We start from the raw sequence: 23,568 nt of genomic DNA, 5'->3' as shown, positions 1-23,568 counted from the left end.
AGTTTCTAATTGCATTCGGTAACCTCTCATAGCTTTCAGGACTTCAAATGTAATGAAAGGTTTTAATTTTAACTCATAGAATCAAGGAGTAATATGGTGACATCAGTGTTTTAAGAACAACATATTTGCCCCTTGAGGCATTTGTGAGATGGATTGAAAGCATGGAGATAGTTGTAGTAGTCTAACCTTTGAGTGATGTGAGTCTCAAAAAGTGGCAGTTGCCATGGAAAGGCAAAGATAGATGCTAAAAGTCATTTTGCAAAATAATGATCGATGAGAATTGGTGACTGGCTGGATATGGTTAACAAAAAGGGTAGAAAATAAAATCTAACTCTGTGGTTTTAAGAAATGACCGCTGAAAGAATGGTGATACATACCATTGGGGCAAATAAGAAATCAGAAATAGATTTTGGTTTCTAGAGGAAAGTGGTTGCCCTGGTTTGGATATGTTGCTTCTTAGAACATGGATCACCCAATGGGATGTGTTTAGCTGGTATGTGAGAAGAGAAGACTGCTCCTCAAATAGGATAAGGCTTACATATAGAGATCTGAGAGTCCTTAGAGTTTATATATTAAAAGCCTTGATGTGAAAAAGTGAAAGTTGCTCAATCTTGTCTGACTCTTTGTGACACCGTGGACTATACAGTCCATGGAATTCTCCAGGCCAGAGTACTGGAGTGGGTAGCCTTTCCCTTGTCCAGGGGATCTAGCGAGCCCAGGTCTCCCACATTGCAGGCAGATTCTTTACCAGCTGAGCCACAAGAGAAGTCCTTGATGTGAAAGCAATACCTTAAAATAAGGAGTTTATGTAGAGGAAAGAGCAGAGGGTCTTGGGAATGCTTCTATTCAATTGTAGAACAAAGCATAGAAGGCAGCAAATGAAACAGTTTAGTAAGAAGAGTCATATTGCTCTATAGAATGAAAGAGAATTTGTATTTGGAGTTGAATCAGCTTTGTAGTATTGACCTCAAATAATTTTTCCAGTTACCTAGAAATTTTATGTCATATACTTTGGGCCTAAAATTAACAGTTTTTTGAGTGGATAGAATTGTAATGAATACAGTTATCTCTGTTACAGAATAGAGGCTTTCCTGAAATGTTTCCTGTGAAAACTATATCCCATGTTACTGTTCTTTGCTTTCTGAATACTACCTTTATACATGGAAACTTAAAGAGAAAGAGTTTGGAGGCTGTTTTCTCCCCATCCTGTTGAAAATTACAAAACTACAATTTCCCTATAGCAACATCTCTAATACCATCAAGTCAAGTTTTTTTATGACATGAGCACAGTGTTTTCATAACTCATTTGTGTCTTTAAAACCACCCTATGAGGTCAGCAAGGCAGGTGGTATTATTCCTGTTTCACAAGTGAGAAAACAGAGGCTCAAAGAGGTTTAAGTGTCTTGTGCAAATTCATATGGAAAGTAAGCAGGACTCCTGTCTTCTAAGACCAGCTTTCTTAATTTCTTTTTCTTGTTATCCTGCTGACTGCCCCACATTTATTATACTTTCCCTAAAGACATTTTAGAATATTATCAAAGCAAATCCTAAAGTATGTTATGACTTCAGTATATTTTACTGAGTAAAAATCTGTTTAGGCAGTATTTCATACATTGGGTCAGAGGTCAAAAGTGACTGTTTACTGGACTTTTGGGGATAAATTTTGAGGCATATTCTCTCAGCCTTTTTGAGTAAATTACTCTTAAAGGGTTCTTATTGGTACCTACCAAGGGCCCAGAAGAGTTACTTGGCTTACAAAACATATGTGGTTTGCACTCATTTAACCTCTCTTAACATCTGGATGTACTGTTTTTGTTGTTTTTGTTTTTTACTATTATATATTTACATCTGAAAACTGTGGCCATTTAAAAATAAGTATGGCAAGTAAAAAGTATGTATATAATTAAGAATAATTTACTGTAGTTCGATGACATGTTATAAAAATGTTTAAAAAATAAAAAGCCTTCAAATTTATAGCACCATGTTAAAAATATCCCAGTGTATCTATGTAACTCTGATTTCAATGTAGTTTAAATAACTAAAAAGCATTTTTACAGTAACACTCCATTCTCATTTTGAAAGAATTACCAATTATTTTTACATTATCTCCTTTGAAAATATGGGAAACAAAATTGTTCAAGATGTTTGTGTGCATGTCATTCCATGAACCAAAACACAGTTTGGTTTCTGAATTCCCCAGGAGAGATAATAAAATATTGCTCTGATTTTCACCTTATGCTAATCATACCCTCTTCCTCAGACTTCTTCTCCTACTCTCTTCTAAATATAACACCCCATCAAAACAAGAGAAAAAAAAAATCCTCCAAGAAAGGAAATTACAAAACTACAAAAGTAATACAAAAACCAAGAAATAAATATGTCTCTTTAAAGGAAAATGAGAGCGACTTTCATCCCCTGGAGAAGGGATAGGCTACCCACTCCAGTATTCTGGCCTGGAGAGTTCCATGGACAGTCCATGGGGTCGCAAGGAGTCGGACACGACTGAGCAACTTTCACTCAGCTCCTGTGAATGCATGGAAACAAGACTTTGTCATTATTTAGAATAGGGCTTCCTCCAGTATTCTACATTTTGAAATGTTTCTTTCATTCCCAGAGCCATCCTCACACAGCTCTCACCTCTCAAGCCTTTCTTTTAGCCTCATTGTGACTGCACCTTCACCTTCCTTACCCTCTCCCTTTCTGTCCAACCTATCAGTTCCTCTCTAGCTGCACTCACCACATCACCTGACCTGGACATTTCTAGCCCATGCTGCTGGCACTGTGGAATCCCACACTTTTTCTCAAGCCTCCCTCCTTTAGCCTTCTGTCATTCACACCTGGTTATTCCGTTGCTGTATTCCAATTTCAAGTCCTGTATAGATGACAAAGTCACACAGTCCACTTGATGAGATCTTTTATCCCATAATTTCTGACCTTAGGCTCCTGATGGAGTCATGATCACTTTACACTTAACTCACATCCTCTCTTGTTTTCCCACAACAGCAGTTCCAAACTGTGTTTGTTCTCAAGCCCCCAAGTAAATCCTCTGGATGTCCAGAAGGTCGATCACCTTTTCTCCTTGACTGACAAGGTGCAAACTAAGCTACCCTTTCATTAATAGTCATATGTCTCAAGGAATACAGCATCCTCCCTCTCCTTCCAAATTTTCTTACTTCCTGCTCACTCTTTTTTTAAATTGAAGTGTAGTTCATTAACAATATTGTGTTAGTTTCTAATATATAGAAAAGTGATTCCGTTATACATGTATATATTCGTTTTCAGATTGTTTTCCATTAGAGGTTCTTACAAGATATTCAGTATAATTCCCTGTGCTATATAATATGACCTTGTTGTTACCCATTTTTTATATGGTATGTGTATATGTTAATCCCAAACTCCTAAGTTATCCCCCCTCTTCCCTCTTTAGTAACCATAAGTTCGTTTGCTATGTCTGTGCCTACTCATTTTTCAAAGCATTATAATTTGACTGGTACCTCTCATCAATTTATCCATCCTTGTACATACTTGTTTTAACCTCATTAAAAAATTGTACAGTCTATAGTATATAAATTCACATACTAGCTCTTCCACTTAAAATGCATATAACCATGAGGGAATTAGTCTCTTTTTGCCTCAGATTTCTTGTATGTAAATAAGGATAATAATAGGATGTATCTCATACGGTGGTTATTAAAATAAAATGAACATGTGTGTGTGCAGGTATGTGTAACACTTGGATGTGTCAATTAGCAGTTTCCTAATATGAGATCAAATTGCCAACATCCGCTGGATCTTCGAAAAAGCAAGAGAGTTCCAGAAAAACGTTTATTTCTGCTTTATTGACTATGCCAAAGCCTTTGACTGTGTGGATCACAATAAACTGTGGAAAATTCTGAAAGAGATGGGCATACCAGACCATCTGACCTGCCTCTTGAGAAACATATATGCAGGTCAGGAAGCAACAGTTAGAACTGGACATGTAACAACAGACTGGTTCCAAATAGGAAAAGGAGTACATCAAGGCTGTATATTTTTTATCCTCAGAAGGATGGAAATAGGTCTTGTAAAGATACTGAGGTGCATAATGATAGAGAGGAACCAGAAATCTAGAACCTGGCTATGTATATGGAGACAGTCTCTATTGATTTCTCTCTGTCTCCATATCCTCATGAGAGATTTAGGCTGGAAAATTGCTGTTGTCCCTCCCAAGAATGTATTTTTATTAACCTAGAATTCAGGGTAGATACCAGAGGTGAAGAGTGAGGAGTGAGTGAAATGAGTGAAAGTGGTTAAAATGTACAAACTTCCAGTTATATGATAAACAAATTCTGGGGATGTATGGAATGGACAGCAAGTGATTGGAGTTATGATGCTGTATTATATATTTGTGAGTTGCAAAGAGAATAGATCTTAAAATTTTTCATCAAACAGAAAAATTTTATAACTTTGTGAGGTGATGGATGTTTACTAAACTTACTGTGGTCATCATTTCACTATATATATTACATATATATCGCCAATCATTGTGTTGTACACCTAAAACTAATATAGTGATATATGTGAGTTATGTCTCAATTTAAAAAAATAGAACACAGGTCAGCAAACTTTTTCCTCAAGAAGCATACATTAAATATTTCAGGCTTTGCTGGCCACACAACATCCACATCACAAGGACTCAGTTCTACAGCTGTAGTGCAAAAGCCGCCATAGGCAATATGTCAGTGGTCATATTCCTATAAAGCTTTATTTATGGACACAAATTTTAATTTCATACAATTTTCATGTGTCACAGATTTCTTTTTTTTTGCAACCACTTCTAAATGTAAAAAAGCATTCATAGCTTGCAGACCATATGAAAATAGGCAATGAGCTAGATTTGGTCTATGGGCAAGTAGTTTGCCAACTCTAGATTTAGAACAATTTGTACATGTATTTATAATATTTTAGAACATACAGTGTACAAGGTATTATCTTGCTGTGCATGTATACAGGTGATTCTTTTCAAATTTCTTTCCCTGATTTCATAAATGATCGTGAGACATTTGAAAAATCTGAAGGGCCTTTGATTGTGTGTGTATGTGCTTGTTGATAATTTTGATAATTCAACGTCTCTGGGCTTTACTTTGCCTGTTTTCCCACTTGTGTAGATGAATGAAGATTTTCAACAGTTTTTCTTTGCATGACTTTTAAAATTGTTTACTATTTCAGAAGTGTCTATAGTCCTTCCTTGTATATTTGGTGAGTCTCTTTTAGCAAGGGTGAAGGGACTTTTCAGGAACATATTTGAATAGACTGAGAATTCTGCATGACAAAGTTCAGATACTTGGAGGAATGGGCCTTATGGAAGATGACTGATCTATACTATCCTTTGTGCCTCTAAGGTAGTTATTTTCGTCAGAACCCAAAATACATCCAATGATTTGGGGAGGTAGGTGTTGCTTCATAGAATCTCCCTATACACTTAAAAAGGTCCCTTCCCTTCTTTGTTAGCTATCAGATTCACCCTATGTTCGAATATTCTATCCCCTATAAAATGCAAAATGAACATGTGAGTGATATGGAGGTATCATTCAAATTTAGGGAGTTTCTTTTCTTTCACAAAGAGGTTATTAAAACAAAATGCATTACACATTTAAGATCCTACTGTACATAATCTTTTATAAGAAGATTCTTTTTCAATTGATATAAAAGAAATCAAAAGTATTTTTCTGTTATTTTATTACAGTTTTGTGAACTTTACACTATTGGCTGTATAATCATCATTCGTATCATTGTACTGAAGTTTTTACTTAATTATTTCTTTATCTCTGGTCATCTAGATTGTCATTTTTGTGCCACTTCAGATAATACCATATGATTTTCTTTGGCCCAAATTCCTGGCTTATCTTTCATTTTCTTTTTCTTTCTTTCTTTTTTTTTTTGAAGACAGTTAACAACAACTAGTATTACTGTGTCAAAGATTACAAATATTTGTAATCCGTTTAACAATCTTATCTTTTCTTGAAAAGTTTTTTTTTTTAGTTTACATTGTAGAAGAGTTTCTGTAGACTGACAATAGTCTGCATTTTAAAAACCATGTTTGCTAATTGGGTCAATGAGCAGCATGGTGTCTCAGTTCAAACAAAATTTATTAAGTACTCTCTAAATGAGAAGTGTTAGAAACAGAATAGGGAAATATTTTTGACAGTCTCACTCTGCTTTCAAGGAACTAAAATTCTCTTGAGAGAACTAGCCATATAAACTATTGGAATGCAAGGGGAAAAAAATGCTATAAAAGAATCAAAAGTACTATGAGAGTACTGAAAATGAGATCATTACAGATAAAGATGTCATGAAAAGTTCTAGAGATGAATAGATAAGAATGGGAATTCCTGAGAAAGAGAGTAGAGTGATTTTTACCAGAGTGGGTGTGGGGGTTGTTTGGGACAAATGGGGAGATCCTAGTCAAATGGTACAAACTTCTAGTTATTAGATTAAGAAGTTCTAGGGATCTGATGTACAGCATAATGACTATAACTAAAAATGTATGATAAACTTGAATGTTGCTAAGAGAGTAGATCTTAAGTGTTCTCACCACAAAAAAAATAATAATTATGTGACAGGGCGGAGATGTGAACTAAAGCAATGGTGGTGATCATTTTGCAATATATAAATGTGTCAAATCAACACATCAGTATGCTTAGATTTTGACAGTGTCATAGGTCAAATATATCTCAATAAAGCTGCAAAGGAAAAACAATAAAATAAGAAGTAATAACATTGACTGTTTTTCCTGAATATGGAGGGTGATTTTTTGTTGTTGTTTTAATCAACTAAAAGAAAGCAAGTACTTCTTGGTTGTGGGAAATGAGGGGGACAAGTCAGCAAGCGCTGTTTTAATAAGCAGTTTTATAGGATGGTTTGACTCTGTAAACTATACATTAATAACTGTCATAAAAGCAAAAACTATGCTTAAAACGTCCACAAAGAAATTAAAGGTGGCTTATATTCTTTCCAAAGAAGAATGGGAGTTCACTAGTCCGGGGTAGCAGAAATATTCTAGGCAGAAAAATATGAACCAATGGAGGGAAATGTGAAAGAGAAGTTGAGGATCGCAATTCAGTAGCATTAAGTGTGAAAGAATGACCTTAAATGAAAATGAGAGAGAAGGAGGTGGAAGTCATCTTTTTAAAGTCATATTGATCCTGTATGTGACGGGAGCACAAAAAGAAATAACATCTTTATAATTCTATAATGTGCTACTTAATAGGATAAAAGCTTTGTCGTATATATTTCACATAATCACCATGACAACCTTAGGAGGTTAGCATTGTTTTCTTCATTTTACCGATGAGGAAATTAAGGTTCAAAAAGGTGAAGTGAGTGGAAGTGAAAGTCGCTCAGTCATGTCCAGCTCTTTGCAACTCCATGGAATTCTCCAGGCCAGAATACTGGAGTAGGTAGCCTTTCCCTTCTCCAGGGGATCTTCCCAAACTAGGGATTCAACCCAGGTCTCCCGCACTGCAGGTGGATTCTTTAACAACTGAGCTATCAGGGAAGCCCAACATGGCCCAAGTCACATAGTAAGTAGTGGGTAAAGAATTCAAATCGGTGTCTCTGACTCCAAAGACCATGTTTTTTCCTGCCATAATATTAGCATACCACTGGATTACTAAAAGATTTTAAGCTTTGTGGTGGCATATTAGGTTTTAGGTTTTAAAGGATAAGTGGTATGGAACCAGATTTTAGGACACCATTTTTCACTAATTTGCAAGTGTGTCTCTAGGAGGACTATTTAGTAGGATATTGTTCATTCAAATTCCAGTTTCAGTTCTACTGACACTAGTCAGCATCTCCTGTGTGCTAGGCCCTCTTCTTCATGTGTTTTACCACATTCCGTAAATTAATATTAATTGTAGTTGAATACAATATTTTAATATTGAAACATGTTTTATAATGTTTGTCTAGTTTGAGCTACTAGAGAAACTGTTTTGGAAAAACATGTGATGTTCAGGACTAAATCTCTTTTGTCCTTATGTATTATCAGCATGGCACCTGGTTGTATGTCATGATTAGAATTTCCTGTGATCACAGCTTAAGCAATGTTATTCTGAAACTTTTTAAGCATCCAACCATGTTTAATACTGAAGTGGTAGTTTTGATTTGGTGGAAATTGAGAGGTCTACATAATAAATGTTATTTTTTAGTTGTCCAGGGTTGAAAGTTATGACCATTTGGGTGGAATTCTTATTTGAGTTTTCTTACCCATTACTGGCTCCATGGGAGGTCTCTAAATCCTTTATAAGTTGGCAAAATAATTTGGGTAAAAGGACCATAATTGTTTAATCATTTATTTTAAATTTATTTTAAAATACTGAAGGCCAGAGATTATAGGACAAATGTAACTTGCTGACTAATTGGAGGCACAGTGATGGACCTTTTGAAATTGATAGAAGGTGAAATTTGTTTAAAAATTTTTTAAAATAAAGATAAAGGGATAAATAAATGTTCTTCTAAAAAAAGAAGAAGAAGAAGAAGGAGAGAAGGACTTTATCACATCCAGGGCAGCAACAGAGTTGCTTGGGAACTAAAGCAAAATGTGTGAAGCATCCCTTTCTACTCAGTACACTCAGGAGTGTTAATTATATTGTTCCACTCTGATTAAAATGCAGGTAAGCGTTGCTGTTGGCCTTGAACAGTTCACTGATAAGAAATTCTGCAATTAATTGCAATGACCATTCAAAGAAAAACAACCAACAGTGAAAGCTAGAAATGTGTATACCCTAAAAGATTGTAGAGCTACAGGCAGGAAGAAGACATACTGTGAATACCTCAAATGGAACTGGTGGGAGAGAGAGACCAAAGAAGGATGAAACCTACTTTGTCTTTTATTGGCTAAACTACCCTTAACCCTTCCACTTGTGCCAGTGTTTATGTACCAGTTATGTGCACTATGAAGGAAGAACAACTGAGTCTTTGTGATTTCTCCTTTTAAGGAAATTTTCTTGACTCTGTGCTTCAAAGGCATGCACTTTTTTATTTTCTGTACTCCCCCCACCTCCAAGTGCAATTAGCTGTGTGGTTGTTATTGACAATGTTTGTTTCAAGAGAAATAAAACAGCAAGACTTTGGGAGAAAATGGCTTAATAGAAGTATCCATGGTAGATGTGAAAGTTTAGAATAAGTCAGGGAAGTAGAGGAAAGAAACAAAAAAAAATAAATTACAAACATAGCCCAGAGGAAAGTGACCTTACCCAACATCTAGAAATGTTTGTACTTGGAATGAGTTAAGGATGCAGGAATTATTACCTAGATTTATACAGCCAGAAGGCTAACTGTAGACTAAATTATATAATGAAACAATATAATAGAAGTTTGTGTTTGTTTGCAAATGCCACCCTATTTCCAGTGTCCAGTCCAGACTTCTCTTCTGAGCTCCAGATCCATATATCCAACTGGCAATTTGCCATCTCAACTTGTATGCTTCATGCAGTTGAGACTTGGTTAGTCCAAAGCTAAATAAACCTTTGAATATTCCCCACAAATTTCCCTCCTAATGTTTCCATTTCCTTTGATTATGCTGGAAACCCAGGAATCATTCTTAACAATTCTTTCTCTTTACCATTCAGGTTTCATCCCCCACCCTAAGTAGAGTCAGCGGTATGTCTATAATATATACTGCAACCATCTTTGGTCACCCTAATCCAAGTCACCATCATTTCCTGCCTAGACCATAATCACTGTTTCTTAACTCTTCTCCCGTTTTCTATTCTTGACCCCTTCCCTCCATTTTCCACAGAGCTGCCATAATTGAATCTTTTTCAAAGTATAATTTTCATCAGCCTCTCCTGTTTAAAGCCTTTCAGTACATTCCCATTACTTTAGGGTGAAACCTAAGCTTCTTATCTTGGCTGCAAAGGCCCACCTACTTCTCAAACTTCATTTCCTCATTGTTAGGTTATTAGGCAAAAACACTTAAGGTATAATAGATTTATGAAATGATAACACCCAGATAAAGCCCTGCTTTATTTATGGACAGACTTCAGTGGTAAGGAACTTATATCCTCTAATTTGTTGACTTTGCATTGTGAATCTCTTGTCTGTGGGCATATACTAATCTTATTAAAATCCACAGTCAGTTAATGAATAAAGAAAACATAACTCTAAGCTTACTATATGCTTCTGAAACCTCTATTATCTGACCTATGACCCTAAGCAGAACTGCCAATCCAAGCAGCACTAATGTGCAAGGAACTCTAATGACTCCAGTATTTTGACTTCAGTACTGACACTGACCTCGTGACAACCTGAATTCAATTTGGGTTAAAGTTGACAATTTTGTATATGTACGTATCTGTGGTCTCCACACACTAAACTTACTCTGGGAAAACCCAGTCAAGTGCAAAAATAACTTTGCCAAATAGTACAGCCCCAGTAATTTCCCTGATGAGGTCAGGAATACAGTTCGTGGGTAATTCAGCCACAGTCACAAAAATTACACTCAAGAAGGCTAACATTCTTTTAATATAGCAGCATGATTTTATGATGACATTATCTACATGTATTTAGTTCTTGCCAAATATAATGTGGAAGAAAGTGTTCAAATGGTTTCTAAATCCATATAAGCTTTTTGGACCATATTAAAGATAAAGTATACCAGGAGTAAAGTTGCCATTAAATGATTGCTCAGATGAAAACATCTGTGAATGCTTTTTCAAGAAGCAGATAGTTGTTTTGGAGGAAAAAAAAAAAGTGTTCATTTCTTACTCCTAGTTTATTAGCATTTTGATAATATTGAAGATAGTTGTTTTTCACATTTTTTCTTTGACTTTTTCATAATATTCATTATAACTCAAAACTAAATGCATATGTAAACATAGGCTCAAAATTCCAAATTTTACAAACTTGTAATTTCAGATCTCTTTGGCTTTTGTCCTTTCTAGCCTTTAGTCAACAAGTCTACATTTTACATATTTTTCTATAATTTTACTAATTTTAAGTCCCCCTGTTATAGGTAATATTAAGTAGCATCCTTTCACAAGGATCCCTTTTACCACTAGTGTTCTGATTCCAAGGCAAAAGAAGAATGCATTACATAGACTTGACAGGTGAATATTAATATAGGGTTGTCATAAAGTAGCTGAAGGTTCTGGCAAGCTTTTTGTTAAGGAGAATAACATTCCAGTCACTCACATAAAATCTTCAAGGAAGGACAATTCAGCATAGTCCAGCCTCTACTCAGTAAAGACACAATTTGACCCATTAAAATTATTCCACTCTGAGATGTGGGTGAGTCAGAGATCTTTTACTCTAAGAAACACAAATGAGCTTTGAAAAAGATTCTACCTAATGACAAGAAACTATTCCAATAAGACTATTCAGCATCGCTTTATAGAAGCTTCGACTTGCATCTGTACATCCCAATCCTGGCCTAGAGCTAAGACTGTCAACAAGAATAGGAGATTTCAGTTTGTTTTTTAGCCTTTGATTTAAAAAACCACGCATATGATTTGCTGCAGGCAGAATAACACTTGCAGAAGAGACAGCAGGTAAAAGAACTGCATGCTTCACTGGCAGCTTGTCTGTCCAGTGCTGGTGGGTTGGTGATCAGGGTATAGAATGTTGAGCTGCAAATTGTAATTCAGAGGGTTTTTAAATTTTATCTCCCTCCTCCTTTACCCCATTTATCCTTTTAGCATACCTTCCATAGTTATTAGCAAGATTTTTGTTTCATTTTGTCTTTTGTTAGAAGGCTCCATTTGTTTCTTCTTTTAAAAAAAGTGCATTTAGGCTGAGGTTTGCAGGCTGAGATCTTATACAAATGTATGAACCCAGACAGTGAAATATACTTAGGTTTTTTTATTATTATTATTTTTTAGTTAAACATGCATATCGTTTATAAAGTAGTTCACATGTTTTGTTATGGACGTTCCTCTGCTCCCAGCATCAGTTCAGGCCATATTATGGATCCAGTTGAGAAAAACTGCACCTTATCCCCAAAGGCACATGTTCCAAGGACAAACAATGGATGGCTCCTGTGAACACACATTGAGGACATATATTTTTAAATTTCATTTAGTAAGGATCCTGGTGGCTCAGACAGTAAAGAATCTGCCTGCAATGCAGGAGACTCAGGTTGAATTCATGGGTTGCAAAGATCCCTTGGAGAAGGTCATGGCAACCCATTCCAGTATTCTTGCCTGGAGAATTCCTGGTGGGATACAGTCCATGGGGTAGCAAAGAGTCGGACACGACTGAGCGACTAACAGTTTTACTTTCACTAGTTAAATTGTGTTTTCTGTTAAGATGACTTTTTAACAGTCTTCCCCCCACCCCCCCACCCCGACAGTGACTCATTCTCTAACGGATTTTTTTTTTTTTTTTTAATTAGAGGGATTTCTTATTTGGGTGCCATTTCTCATTTACATCCTTTAAAGCCCACAATGCTGAGCCTTTGCTATTGTTATTGCATAAACACATTTACTTCATTTCCATGTATAGCATTCATATAAAATGAAACTATTAACTTATAAGTGTACTTGAGAAAGAATGCAACTGTGCCTGTTGTTCACACTGCTTGTAATGTCCTTTTCTTTTTTATGTATACTTTCTGGATCAGTCACTTTAATGTTGTGCCGCTCAGCTGATAGTAATTCTTCACCTAAATATATTCAGTTAGAGAAAATTGCAAGGTGCTTATATTCATGCTTGGGCCTATTCACATACCAACTTTCAAGAATAAATTTTTACTTGGCCTTTCTTAGAGCAAGGATGTTAAGAAGTGCTCAGTTGCTTTGTCAGTGGGTAAAATTAATAGAAATATTTAATTCAGAGAAAAAAGTTACTCCACTTGCTGGAAAAAAGTTTTCATTTACATAAGATTACACATTCTGCCCATGGTCTAGAGAGTGTCACCAGGGTACTGTGATTTTTTTTTTTTCCAATGCATATCAGTCTCTTATGTCCTTGTAATTGAATAGTCTTTCCATATAAAATCTCACTTAAAACATTTATCTTTTCACTTTCCTTTTCTTCAAATTATGAATTGGAACAAATCTATCATTTCAAATGTTTTGAATGAAGATCAGGCCACTCTCATTATATTTGTTTGAAGCCAGAAAAGAAGTACTATATGTATATTTTTTAACTGATGTAAGTAGATAAATAAGATTTGGGGGCAAAGTTTCTCCCTACATATAACTCAAGAGAGTGTACTGAACTTAAAGGGTTATTTATGGAGTACAAGGAAGAGAGCTATAATAACAAACCTGATAGCTATGATTTAATTTTTTAATGTTGTAATTTAGAGAAAAAAGTTAAAGTGCCACCTGACTGACTAGTCAGTCATTGAAAATGCCTGTAGTGGGAATTGACTCAGCTAAAAAATGTTTGCACTGTCATTAAAGACTCCTTAATTTATATTAGTGAACTAATATAATGATGAGCACAAAAATAGACCCTGAGCGACGGCTTCATAGTAGAGAATCATTTCTAACTCACTCTGGTAATTAAATGTTCTTGGAACTCCAGTGGCCCTATATCTCCCTATCACCTACAGTAAAATATATATATATATAATTATTATATATATATTATATATATAATTATTAAATCTAATTATATATATAAATGTTATATATATATGTGAGTGTGTCTGTATTTCCCTCTGTCTCACATACATGCATGAAAGCATGCGCAAACACTGAAGAGATATTGGAAGTAATGTAAGCTAGGACCTAATTGGTTATATTATCAATATTGCCTCCTCTTAAGATTGAAGCAAATGTATTCACGGCAAATAATCAGGCACGTAGACACAAGTTAATTCTTTTTAATAGTTTAAAAACCCTTATGTATTAGGCATGTCTAGAAAAGCAGAGTAACTAAATTGTAAGTGTCTCAAGAGAAATATGGATGCACAGATTTTATGCACAAATTTTTTGACCCCACGGACTGAAGAACAAATTTTTTGACCCCATGGACTGAAGCAAGCCAGGCTTCACTGTCCATCAAAAATTCCCGAAGCTTGCTCAAACTCATGTCCATCGATTCGGTGATGCCATCCAACCATCTCATCCTCTGTCGTCCTCTTCTCCTCCCGCCTTCAGTCTTTCCCAACATCAGGGTCTTTTCCAGTGAGTCTGTTCTTTTCATCAAATGGCTAAAGTGTTAGAGCTTCAGCTTCAGCATCAGTCCTTCCAAAGAATATTCGGGACTGATTTCCTTTATGATTGATTGGTTGGATCTCCTTGCAGTCCAAGGGTCTCTCAAGAGTCTTCTCCAACACCACAGTTCAAAAGCATCAATTCTTTCATCTCAGCTTTCTTTGTAGTCCAACTCTCACATCCACACATGACCACTGGAAAACCATAGCTTTGACCAGAGAGACCTTTGTCGGCAAAGTAGTGTCTCTGGTTTTTATTATGCTGTCTAGGTTGATCATAGCTTTTCTTCCAGGGAGCATTTATCTTTTAATTTCATAGCTGCAGTCACCATCCACAGTGATTTTGGAGGCCAAGAAAATAAAATCAGTCACTGCTTCCACCTTTTCCCCTTCTATTTGCCATGAAGTGATGGGACCGTATGTTGTGATCTTGTTTCTTGAATGCTGAATTTTAAGCCAGCTTTTTCACTCTCCTCTTTCACCTCAGGAGCCTCTTCAGTTCCTCTTCACTTTCTGCCATTAGAATGGTATCATCTGCATATCTGAGGTTGTTGATATTTCTCCCAGCAATCCTTATTCCACCTTGTGATTCATCCAGCTTGGCATTTCGCATGACATACTCTGCATATAAGTTAACTAAGCAGGGTGACAATATACAGCCTTGTCATACTCCTTTCCCAATTTCGAATCCGTTCCATGTCTAACTGTTGCTTCCTGACCTGCATACAAGTTCCTCAGGAGACAGGTAAAATAGTCTAGTACTCCTGTGTCTTTAAAAAGTTTTCACAGTTTGTTGTGATCCACACAGTCAAAGGCTTTGGCGTAGTCAATAAAGCAGAACTAGATGTTTTTCTGGAACTTTCTCCTTGATTCAATGAATGTTGGCAGTTCGATCTCTGGTTCCTCTGCCTTGTCTGAATCCAGAGTGTACATCTGGAAGTTCTCAGTTCACACCCTGCTAGAGCTTAGCTTGAAGGATTTTGAGCATAACCTTGCTAGCATGTGAAATGAGCGCAGTTGTACAGTAGTCCTGAGCATTTATTGTCATTGCCCGTCTTTGGGATTAGAATGAAAACTGACATTTTCTAGTCCTGTGGCAACTGCTGAGTTTTCCAAATTTGCTGACATGAGTGTAGCACTTTAACAGCATCTTTTAGGATTTTAAATAGCTCAGCTGGAATTTCACCACCTCCACTAACTTTGTTTCTAGTAATGCTTCCTAAGGCCCACTTGACTTCCTACTCCAGCATGTCTGGCTCTAGGTGAGTGATCACACCATCATGGTTATCAGTGTCATTAAGATCTTTTTTGTCCTTCTGTGTGTCCTTGCCAACTCTTCTTAATCTCTTCTGCTTCTGTTAGGTCCTTACCATTTCTGTCCTTTATCGTGCCCATCCTTGTTCCCTTGATACTTCAAATTTTCTTGAAGAGATCTCTAGTCCTTCTCATTGTGTTGTTTTCCCTCTATTTCTTTGCATTGTTCATTTAAGAAGCGTTCTTATCTCTCCTTGGGCTTCCCTCATAGCTCAGTTGGTAAAGAATCTGCCTGCAATGCAGGAGACCCCAGTTCGATTCCTGGGTCAGGAAGATCCACTGGAGAAGGGAAAGGCTACCCACTCCAGTATCCTGGCCTGGAGAATTCCATGCACTGTATAGTCCATGGGGTCGCAAAGAGTCTGACATGATTGAGCGACATTCACTTTCACTTTCTTTCTTATCTCCTTGCTATTCTCTGGAACTCTGTATTCAGTTGGGTATATCTTTCCCTTTCTCCCTTGCCTTTCACCTGTTTTCTTGCCTCAGCTATTTATAAAGCCTCCTCAAACAACCAGTTTGCCTCCTTGCATTTTGTTTTTTTTGGATTGGTTTTGGTTATTTCCTTCTGTACAATGTCCTGAACTTCCATCCATTGTTCTTCTGGTACTCTGTCAGATCTAATCCCTTGAATCTATTCATGACTTACACTGTATAATTGTAAGGGATTTGATTTAGGCCATACCTGAATGGCCTAGTAGTTTTCCCTCCTTTCTTCCATTTAAGCCAGAATTTTGCAATAAGGAGCTCATGATCTGAGCCAGAGTCAGCTCCAGGTCTTGTTTTTGCTGAGTGTATAGTGCTTCTCCATCTTTAGCTGCAAAGGGCATAATTAATCTGATTTTGGTTTTGTCCATGTGTGTAGTCATCACTTGTGTTGTTGGAAAAAGGTGTTTGCTATGACCAGTGTGTTCTCCTGACACAACTCAGCCTTTGTCCTGCTTCGTTTTATACTTCAAGACCAAACTTGCCTGTTATTCCAGGTGTCTCTTGACTTCCTACTTTTGCATTCCAATCCCCTATGATGGAGAAGAAACCTTTTCTGGTATTAGTTCTAGAAGGTGTTGGGCTTCCCTGGTGGCTCAGAGGGTAGACTGTCTGACTGCAATGCAGGAGACCCGGCTTCGATTCCTGGGACTAGAAGATCCCCCAGAGAAGGAAATGGCAACCCACTCCAGTATTCTTGCCTGAAGAATCCATGGACGGAGGAGCCTGGTAGGCTACAGTCCACGGGGTTGCAAAGAGTTGGACACAACTGAGTGACTTCACTAGAAGGTGTTATAGGTCTTTATAGAAAACTGTCAACTTAAGCTTCTTCAGCATCAGTTCTTGAGGCATAGACTTGGATTACTGTGATGTTGAATGATTTGCCTTGTAAACAAATGGAGATCATTCTGCCGTTCTTGAGGTTGCACCTAAGTACTGCATTTCGGACTCTCTTGTTGACTATGAGGGCTGCTGTTTTTTCCTGAAGGATCCTTGCCCGCAGTAGTAGATACAATGGTCATCTGAATTAAAATTTCCCATTCCCATCCATTTTAGTTCATTGATTCCTCAAGATGTCGATGTTCAATCTTGCCATCTCCTGCTTGACCATGTCCAGTTTACCTTAATTCATGGACTTAACTTCCAGGTTCCTATACAGTATTGTTCTTTACAGCATTGAACTTTACTTTCACCACCAGACCCATCCACAACTGTCTGTTCTTTCCACTTCATTCTTTCTGGAGCTATTAGTATTTGCCCTCTGCTCTTCGCCAGTATCATATCGGACACCTTCCAACCTGGTGGACTCATCTTCTGGTATTATATCTTTTTGCCTTTTCTTACTGTTCATGGAGTTCTCTCGGCAAGAATACTGGAGTGGGTTGCAATTTCCTACTCTAGTGGACCACATTTTTGTTTTTTGTTTTTTCCGAAATCCTCACTATGACCTGTCCATCCTTGGTGGCCCTGCATGGCATGGCTCATAGCTTCATTGAGTTATACAAGCCCCTTCATCATGACAGGGCCATTATCTTTGAACAGGAGATAATATTTAACACATAGTAAATACTCAATAAATGTTAGTTATTGATTAGGAGCATAAGTGATTACTAACCCTTATACCTTACAAGGACTAGTTGAAGGAACTGGATGTTTGTAACCTTGACAGATTAAGAAGATGCAAGGGACGTCTTTCCTATAAAATAGGAAGTAGACTTAAGCAATGTTGCTTTAAGGTAAAATGAGGACTAATGGGTAAGAAAACTTCAAGTATACTGATTTTGATTATAAGCAAATAGAATTTTTCTGATTATATCAACTGTTAAAAAGGAAATAAGCCATTCAGGGATAGAATGAATCCTCTGTAAATTCACTGGGTATCCCTTCTGTGCCAAGGCCCTCCCTCCAATCTGGTGCCACTTGTCTTACTCCTCAGCCAGACCTGGAAGTTTACATCTCTTGAAATAGCATTTCACCCATGAGAGAGTAAGAAATGAGAAGGAGCACCAAGTCAGCCTTTCACCTCCTTTAACCAACTCTTTCAAGTTGAAGTTGCTTTATTTGTCTTATGCAGAGGCCAAGACTGATTTCATGATTGGGGGGCCCAGTGCAAAATGAAATTGCAAAGCCTAGTTTGAAAAATTACTAAGATATTCAAAGTGCTGACAATAAAGCCTTAAACAAAGAACAGGGCGCTTTTAAGCATGAGGCCCCATGTGACTTCATGGTTCACATACCCATTAAATGGCCCTGAGACAACCTGAGACATTAAGCAAGCAGCTGTAGTTTCTGTAAAGGTATAGCCAGTTCTGTAACATCCTTTCTTGTATTTGCTTTCTTCTCTTTTCCCTCATGCCTGTTTTACTGGAATTAAACCCCACCACCGATAAAGCTGTTACATGCAAGCTTTGTCATAGGTGCTGTTTTCTGGGAATGGAGATTATCTGTCTATTTATTTATTTTGTAAATTTTATTGAACTTTAGTTGATTTACAGTGTTGTGTTAATTTCTGCAGTACAACAAAGTGGATTCATGTGTGCATGCTAAGTCACTTCAGTCATGTCCAACTCTTTGTGACCTTGTGGACTGTAATCTGCCAGGCTCCTCTGTCCATGTCTGGGATTGTCAAGGCAAGAATACTGGAGTGGGTTGCCATTTCCTCCACCAGGGAATCTTCCTGACCCAGGGATCAAACCTGCATCTCTTATGTCTCCTACATTGACAGGGGAGTTCTTTTCTACTAACGCCAGCTGGAAAGCCCTGTGAAGCAAAGTGGTTGTTATACATATATTCTTTTCCATTATATTTTCCACTATATATCCATTGAATATAGTTCCTTGTACTATACAGTAGGACCTTATTTTTTACCCATTCTATGTGTAATAGTTTACATCTGCTGATCCCAAACTCCCAGTCCTTCCCATCCCCATTCTCTCTCCCCCTGGGTAAACACAAGTCTGTTCTCTATGTCTGTGAGTCTGTTCCTATTTCTGAAGGCTAACGATGATAATTGTTAATCTGTGTAATCTGAGCTTTTAAACCTTGAGGGGGCTGGTCCGTATCTCCTTTAATGTCACTTCCAACTCTAAGATACCATAATTCCAATAATTTAAGGAGATATATTTTATATAATGGTATTTTTCTTTTAATGCAGCTATAAATTTGCAGGTGTGCTAAAATTCTTGGATTCTCACATCTTTGGTATTTTATTTTCTTTGGTTCCAGCATAATATTAATAGTTTATTAGAGGAGAAGGATAGAGAAGCTTAAGAAAAGGTGTCCCTTACTTCTCTTCCTTTTCTCAGTTTTTCACTTTCCCCTTTGTTTAAGCATCTCCTGCAACCCTGCCTCCTCTGTATATTAGATAGACTTCAACTTCCTACTTCCTTTTCATTTTCATTTAATAATTAATATTCTAACTTCTGATTACTTTTGTTGTATCTAACTTTTCTACATATACATCCATTTGCAGAAGTGGGCATATGTTTAAATCCAATTCAAAACTCATTGAAATATACATATTCATTCAACAAACATTCATTGGGTATGGTATATGATAAGTACTGAGGGAAAAGCAAAGTGTTAGGGATCTTACTATTAAGTAGCATGACAGTTTAGAACACAGACTGTGTTTATGTACACTAAACCAAAAAAAGAAAAAAAAAACCTCTCACTTAAAACAAAAGGTGATATGTGGAAGATCGCTTAAACAAATAGAAGTGTCTATAAATGTTAGAGAATTTGGACTAGAGCTCTAGAGGGATTTATAGAGGTCTAAGGATTTGACATGTGAAATTGAGGTTGATAGATGTCTAGAAAATATTGTTTTATTCAGAATTCAACTTTAGGGTAAAAGCAATTTCACTGGATTAAAACTAATGTCTCTTGTTATTTGAGTTATCTATATGTTTGTGTGTATAGCAACTTGATTAGGCTGTTTCTTTATTGAACAATCAGAACAGTCCTCAGATCATCCCCTTTTTACTACTGGAATTACCATTGTGACATATACTTTGCCTCTGGGCACATTTTGTTTATTGCAGAAAGTTATCATGAGTTTATTTCTTCCCTGTTGCCTAAATGACATAAACAACTTGTCAACTTCATATCTTCAGCTTTTCAATCAAGTGAGTGGGAATGCAGAAGCCTTTTGAATAATTAGCAAGAATCTCCTGGAAAAACTGAAGTGGAAAAATTCAGGTTTAAACTCAGAGAGAATGGTTTCCTTCACAGTAAACTCATCCTTTAAATAAAGCAAGCAATGATTACCGAGCCGTTAGCACATTTTTGGCAGGGCAAAACTCTTTGACTTCTCTAATAAGGAATAATCTCCAAGTTTGTCAGATCTAAACAAATGGAACTAAATTGGACCTAGCTATTTGTACTGACAGATTAATAGGAAAAAAATAATTTGTCTTTAGTGTTGGTGTTTGATTTTCACTCTCTTGAACTTCCAAGTATATTTAAGCAACTTCTCCTCATTGAGTTATATAGGTGTGTATGTCAGCATGATGAATTTGTATCAGAAGACTGGCTGAAATTTGCCAGGGGTTTGATTTTTGTCAGTGTCTTGAATTATTCATTGTAATTCTAATACAATGCAGCCTCTGAATGAGACTGCAATTTACTTTAAAAAAAAAAAAGAATTGTAATATTATTCTATTTCTGTTTCATGGTGCTTTAATGAAAAGAACTGTGTTTCAGAAACCTGTATTTAAAAATCAATGTCGCAGGCTACCTATCAAATTTTAATACTTACCTTGTCTTTTCAACTAGAACCCTGTCAAATACTGTTGATATTGATAGAATTGTCTTCATATATAATTGGTAGTCATGGAGTAATAGAGTATCTGTAAAATAGTATAAGCTTTAAAAATAAAAAAGGTAGCTCTGTGAAAAGAAGGCATCCTGAGAGATCTGGAAAGTGTGCACATATTTAAGAGCGCTTTGAATATAATTCTTAAAATTACTGGTTGTCAATGAGGAGAGAAAAAGAAAAGTGCAGAAAATGTTAGGGGTAATTAAGGCAACTAATGATCATGTTTGAGGGCTCACCAAGGCTTTGTGGGTGTGAATGCGCATATGTATTCACTATGGTTTGCTCTAAATTCTTCACATCAACAGTTATTTTTCTTGTCTCTGAGTATGAAAAGTACTAAACTCAGGAATTTAAACCATAGATATTGATTTATAAAAATCAGGATCTTTCAACAAAAGAAAAATATTTGATTCTTTTATGTAATTTAACGTTAAATCATTTACATAGCCAAGAACATACATTAAATAGATAGGATCTCTTTGAACCCTAGTTTCTCTTTAATCTTCACATTAGATTTTAAAGAATGAAATATTAGGAAGTCCATCAATAAATTTAAATAGAAATGGATTCATTTGAGCTAATGGCTGAATAAAATGACATCCCCATATTAAACATGATGATTTGGTATATTATATTACACATTTTCACTTCTTTCATGGAGAGTAGACATTTTATGAGCAGTAATTGAGAAAAATGTGAGTTGGTTTCATGAAACTATTCTCCACATTAAAAAAATACTTGAACTGATACGGTTTTCTTTTAGTTGTTTTATGGAATACCTGGTAAAATATTCTAAACATTTTGCACATTGTTCTTTAGTTTCAGCTCAAATTCTCAAGAGTAACCTTGCAGCAATGGAACAACAAATTGTTCATCTGGAACGTGACATCAAGCAATTCCCCAAAACAGAAAATCAACATGATAAGTTTGTGGAAAAGATGACAATATCCTTTATTTAAGCATTTTATTTGTTAGTTTCTGTGTGTGTGTGTGTGTCTATGTGTGTGTGTGTCTGTCTGTCCATCCAAATATCTATTTACCCTGTGGTTAGTTCTAAACTTACCATTCTATTTGCATGGTTTGGATGAATTTGTGTATAGGCTGTTTTTATATTAGCAGCATAAATTTTAGTTCATGACATTTTGAATCATAGAGTAGTAGGCAAGGGAACGATTATATAAGAAAAATGCCATTTCTCAAAGAAGAGTTTCATTTGAAGGCCTACAAGATATGCAAGGTAAGTCTTATGAGGTTTGATATATAAACAAAGACTCTCCTTATATAACCAGTTATTTAAAGGAAATGATCAATAAAAGAAATTTTTTTGTCAGAGTTCTTTTTTGTTGTTGTTGTTCTCTTTGTGTATGTGCAGGTATTTTCTGAGGGGACACATGCATTTTCAAGGGCAATCACAGGGTAACTGATATCAGTAGACTGAAAGGTTATGAAGAATAAAATGGATGCCTGGATGAATGGATAGATGAATTGATCAGTAGATTATGTATTTTAGTAAATTGTAATAGCTATCTGTATAACATTAAGCATTGCCTGCTACATAAATGTTTTTAAATCCCTATTTTACATACAGTATATTTATATAAAAATACAGAATTATATGAAAGGAAAACTTGAGAAATGATATTTAGCTTGAACTGTTTAATGTTAAATCTGGTATCTAAAGATAAACTATATTAGAGCTGGTTTTTTTTTTTTTTTTTTTTTTTTTTTGTTTTCAAAAGTTAAAGCCATATCCTCCTCCTCTGGGTTTAAATAAATATCTTGAACTGCAGATTGATTCACCATTTTATCTCTCTAGAGGGAATAAATACTGTAAATTCTTTATCTGATAATAAGTAAGTTCTTTCAACAACTATAGGGCAGTCACCTTGTTTCAAGGTTAAATCTATTGTCTTTTTGTTCTCTCATATGCTTTCTTTCCTGCCCAGCTTGGAAGTTATGGTCCTGAACTTGAATTACTTGAGAATGGCAATTTATATTTATGTGAAAAAAAAATTTTTTTTTCATTTTCAGTGTTTGGTTCATAAATTAATGCTGTATTCTGTGTGGTCCTTTAGTGATGCTGAGTACTTATGTAAATAGGAATATTGGGAACATAAGTTTGTGGGAGATTGGAGGCAGGAAATCCTCAAAAATAACCTTTAATTACATAGCTGCCCACATCGAGATATTTAATATGAAGATTTAACTTTGTTGCTGATTAGATTTTTCTTTCAAATTTGTTACATTGTCTTGTGGTTGGAAACACCGCCTACAGTTTTTCACCTTTTGATTTTGTTTCTTGCCTTACATATCTGTATTTAATTCCTGATCCCTTTTTTCTTTTTAACATTTTCTTCTACAGTTGGCATATGGCCACACAACAGCATGCAACATTGAGGAATCTTTGTTGCTCATTTCAAAAAGGAAAAGTAATTTCAAGCCCTCATGAACTTGGCCTGGATTCTATTTTATTTCTCTCTTTATGCAGGTAATTAAGTGCTTTAGAATGAAAATCCAGAGCCTTCTGTATCTGTATGTTACGGATGAATGGTTATTCTTCATTTAAGTGGCACCAAAGTGTGACTGTCTACATGGGGATTGAAAACTATATTAAAATGTATGGAGCTGTTAATTTGGATATTATATTAGAAAAAAAAGAAATATATAACAATTTATTTTAGAGAAAAAGTAGACTATTGACTCTATCCTTTGGTTGGAGTTGATTAAAAACTTCAAATTAATAAATTACAATGGTAAAACTGTACTCAAATTATTCTTGCTTAGGAAGACCCCTTAGACAACCACT

At 35.9% G+C, this 23,568-nt stretch overlaps 1 protein-coding gene across 2 annotated transcripts in view; it reads left to right on the top strand.

Annotated features, from left to right (window-relative positions):
• The window catches only part of DIAPH2 (diaphanous related formin 2), a 932,191-nt gene that overhangs the window by 573,591 nt on the left and 335,032 nt on the right, over nucleotides 1-23,568 (top strand). For both annotated transcript variants that reach the window (XM_043457771.1, XM_043457769.1), the window contains one exon: nucleotides 21,582-21,706. In XM_043457771.1, coding sequence (XP_043313706.1) covers nucleotides 21,582-21,706 — 125 coding nt within the window. The remainder of the gene's footprint in view (nucleotides 1-21,581; nucleotides 21,707-23,568) is intronic.

The sequence above is a fragment of the Cervus canadensis genome, chromosome X, assembly GCF_019320065.1.
Source record: "Cervus canadensis isolate Bull #8, Minnesota chromosome X, ASM1932006v1, whole genome shotgun sequence".
NCBI lineage: Eukaryota > Metazoa > Chordata > Mammalia > Artiodactyla > Cervidae > Cervus > Cervus canadensis.
The sequence above is the reverse complement of the archived record's forward strand: the minus strand, read 5'-3'. Positions and strand labels throughout refer to the sequence as shown.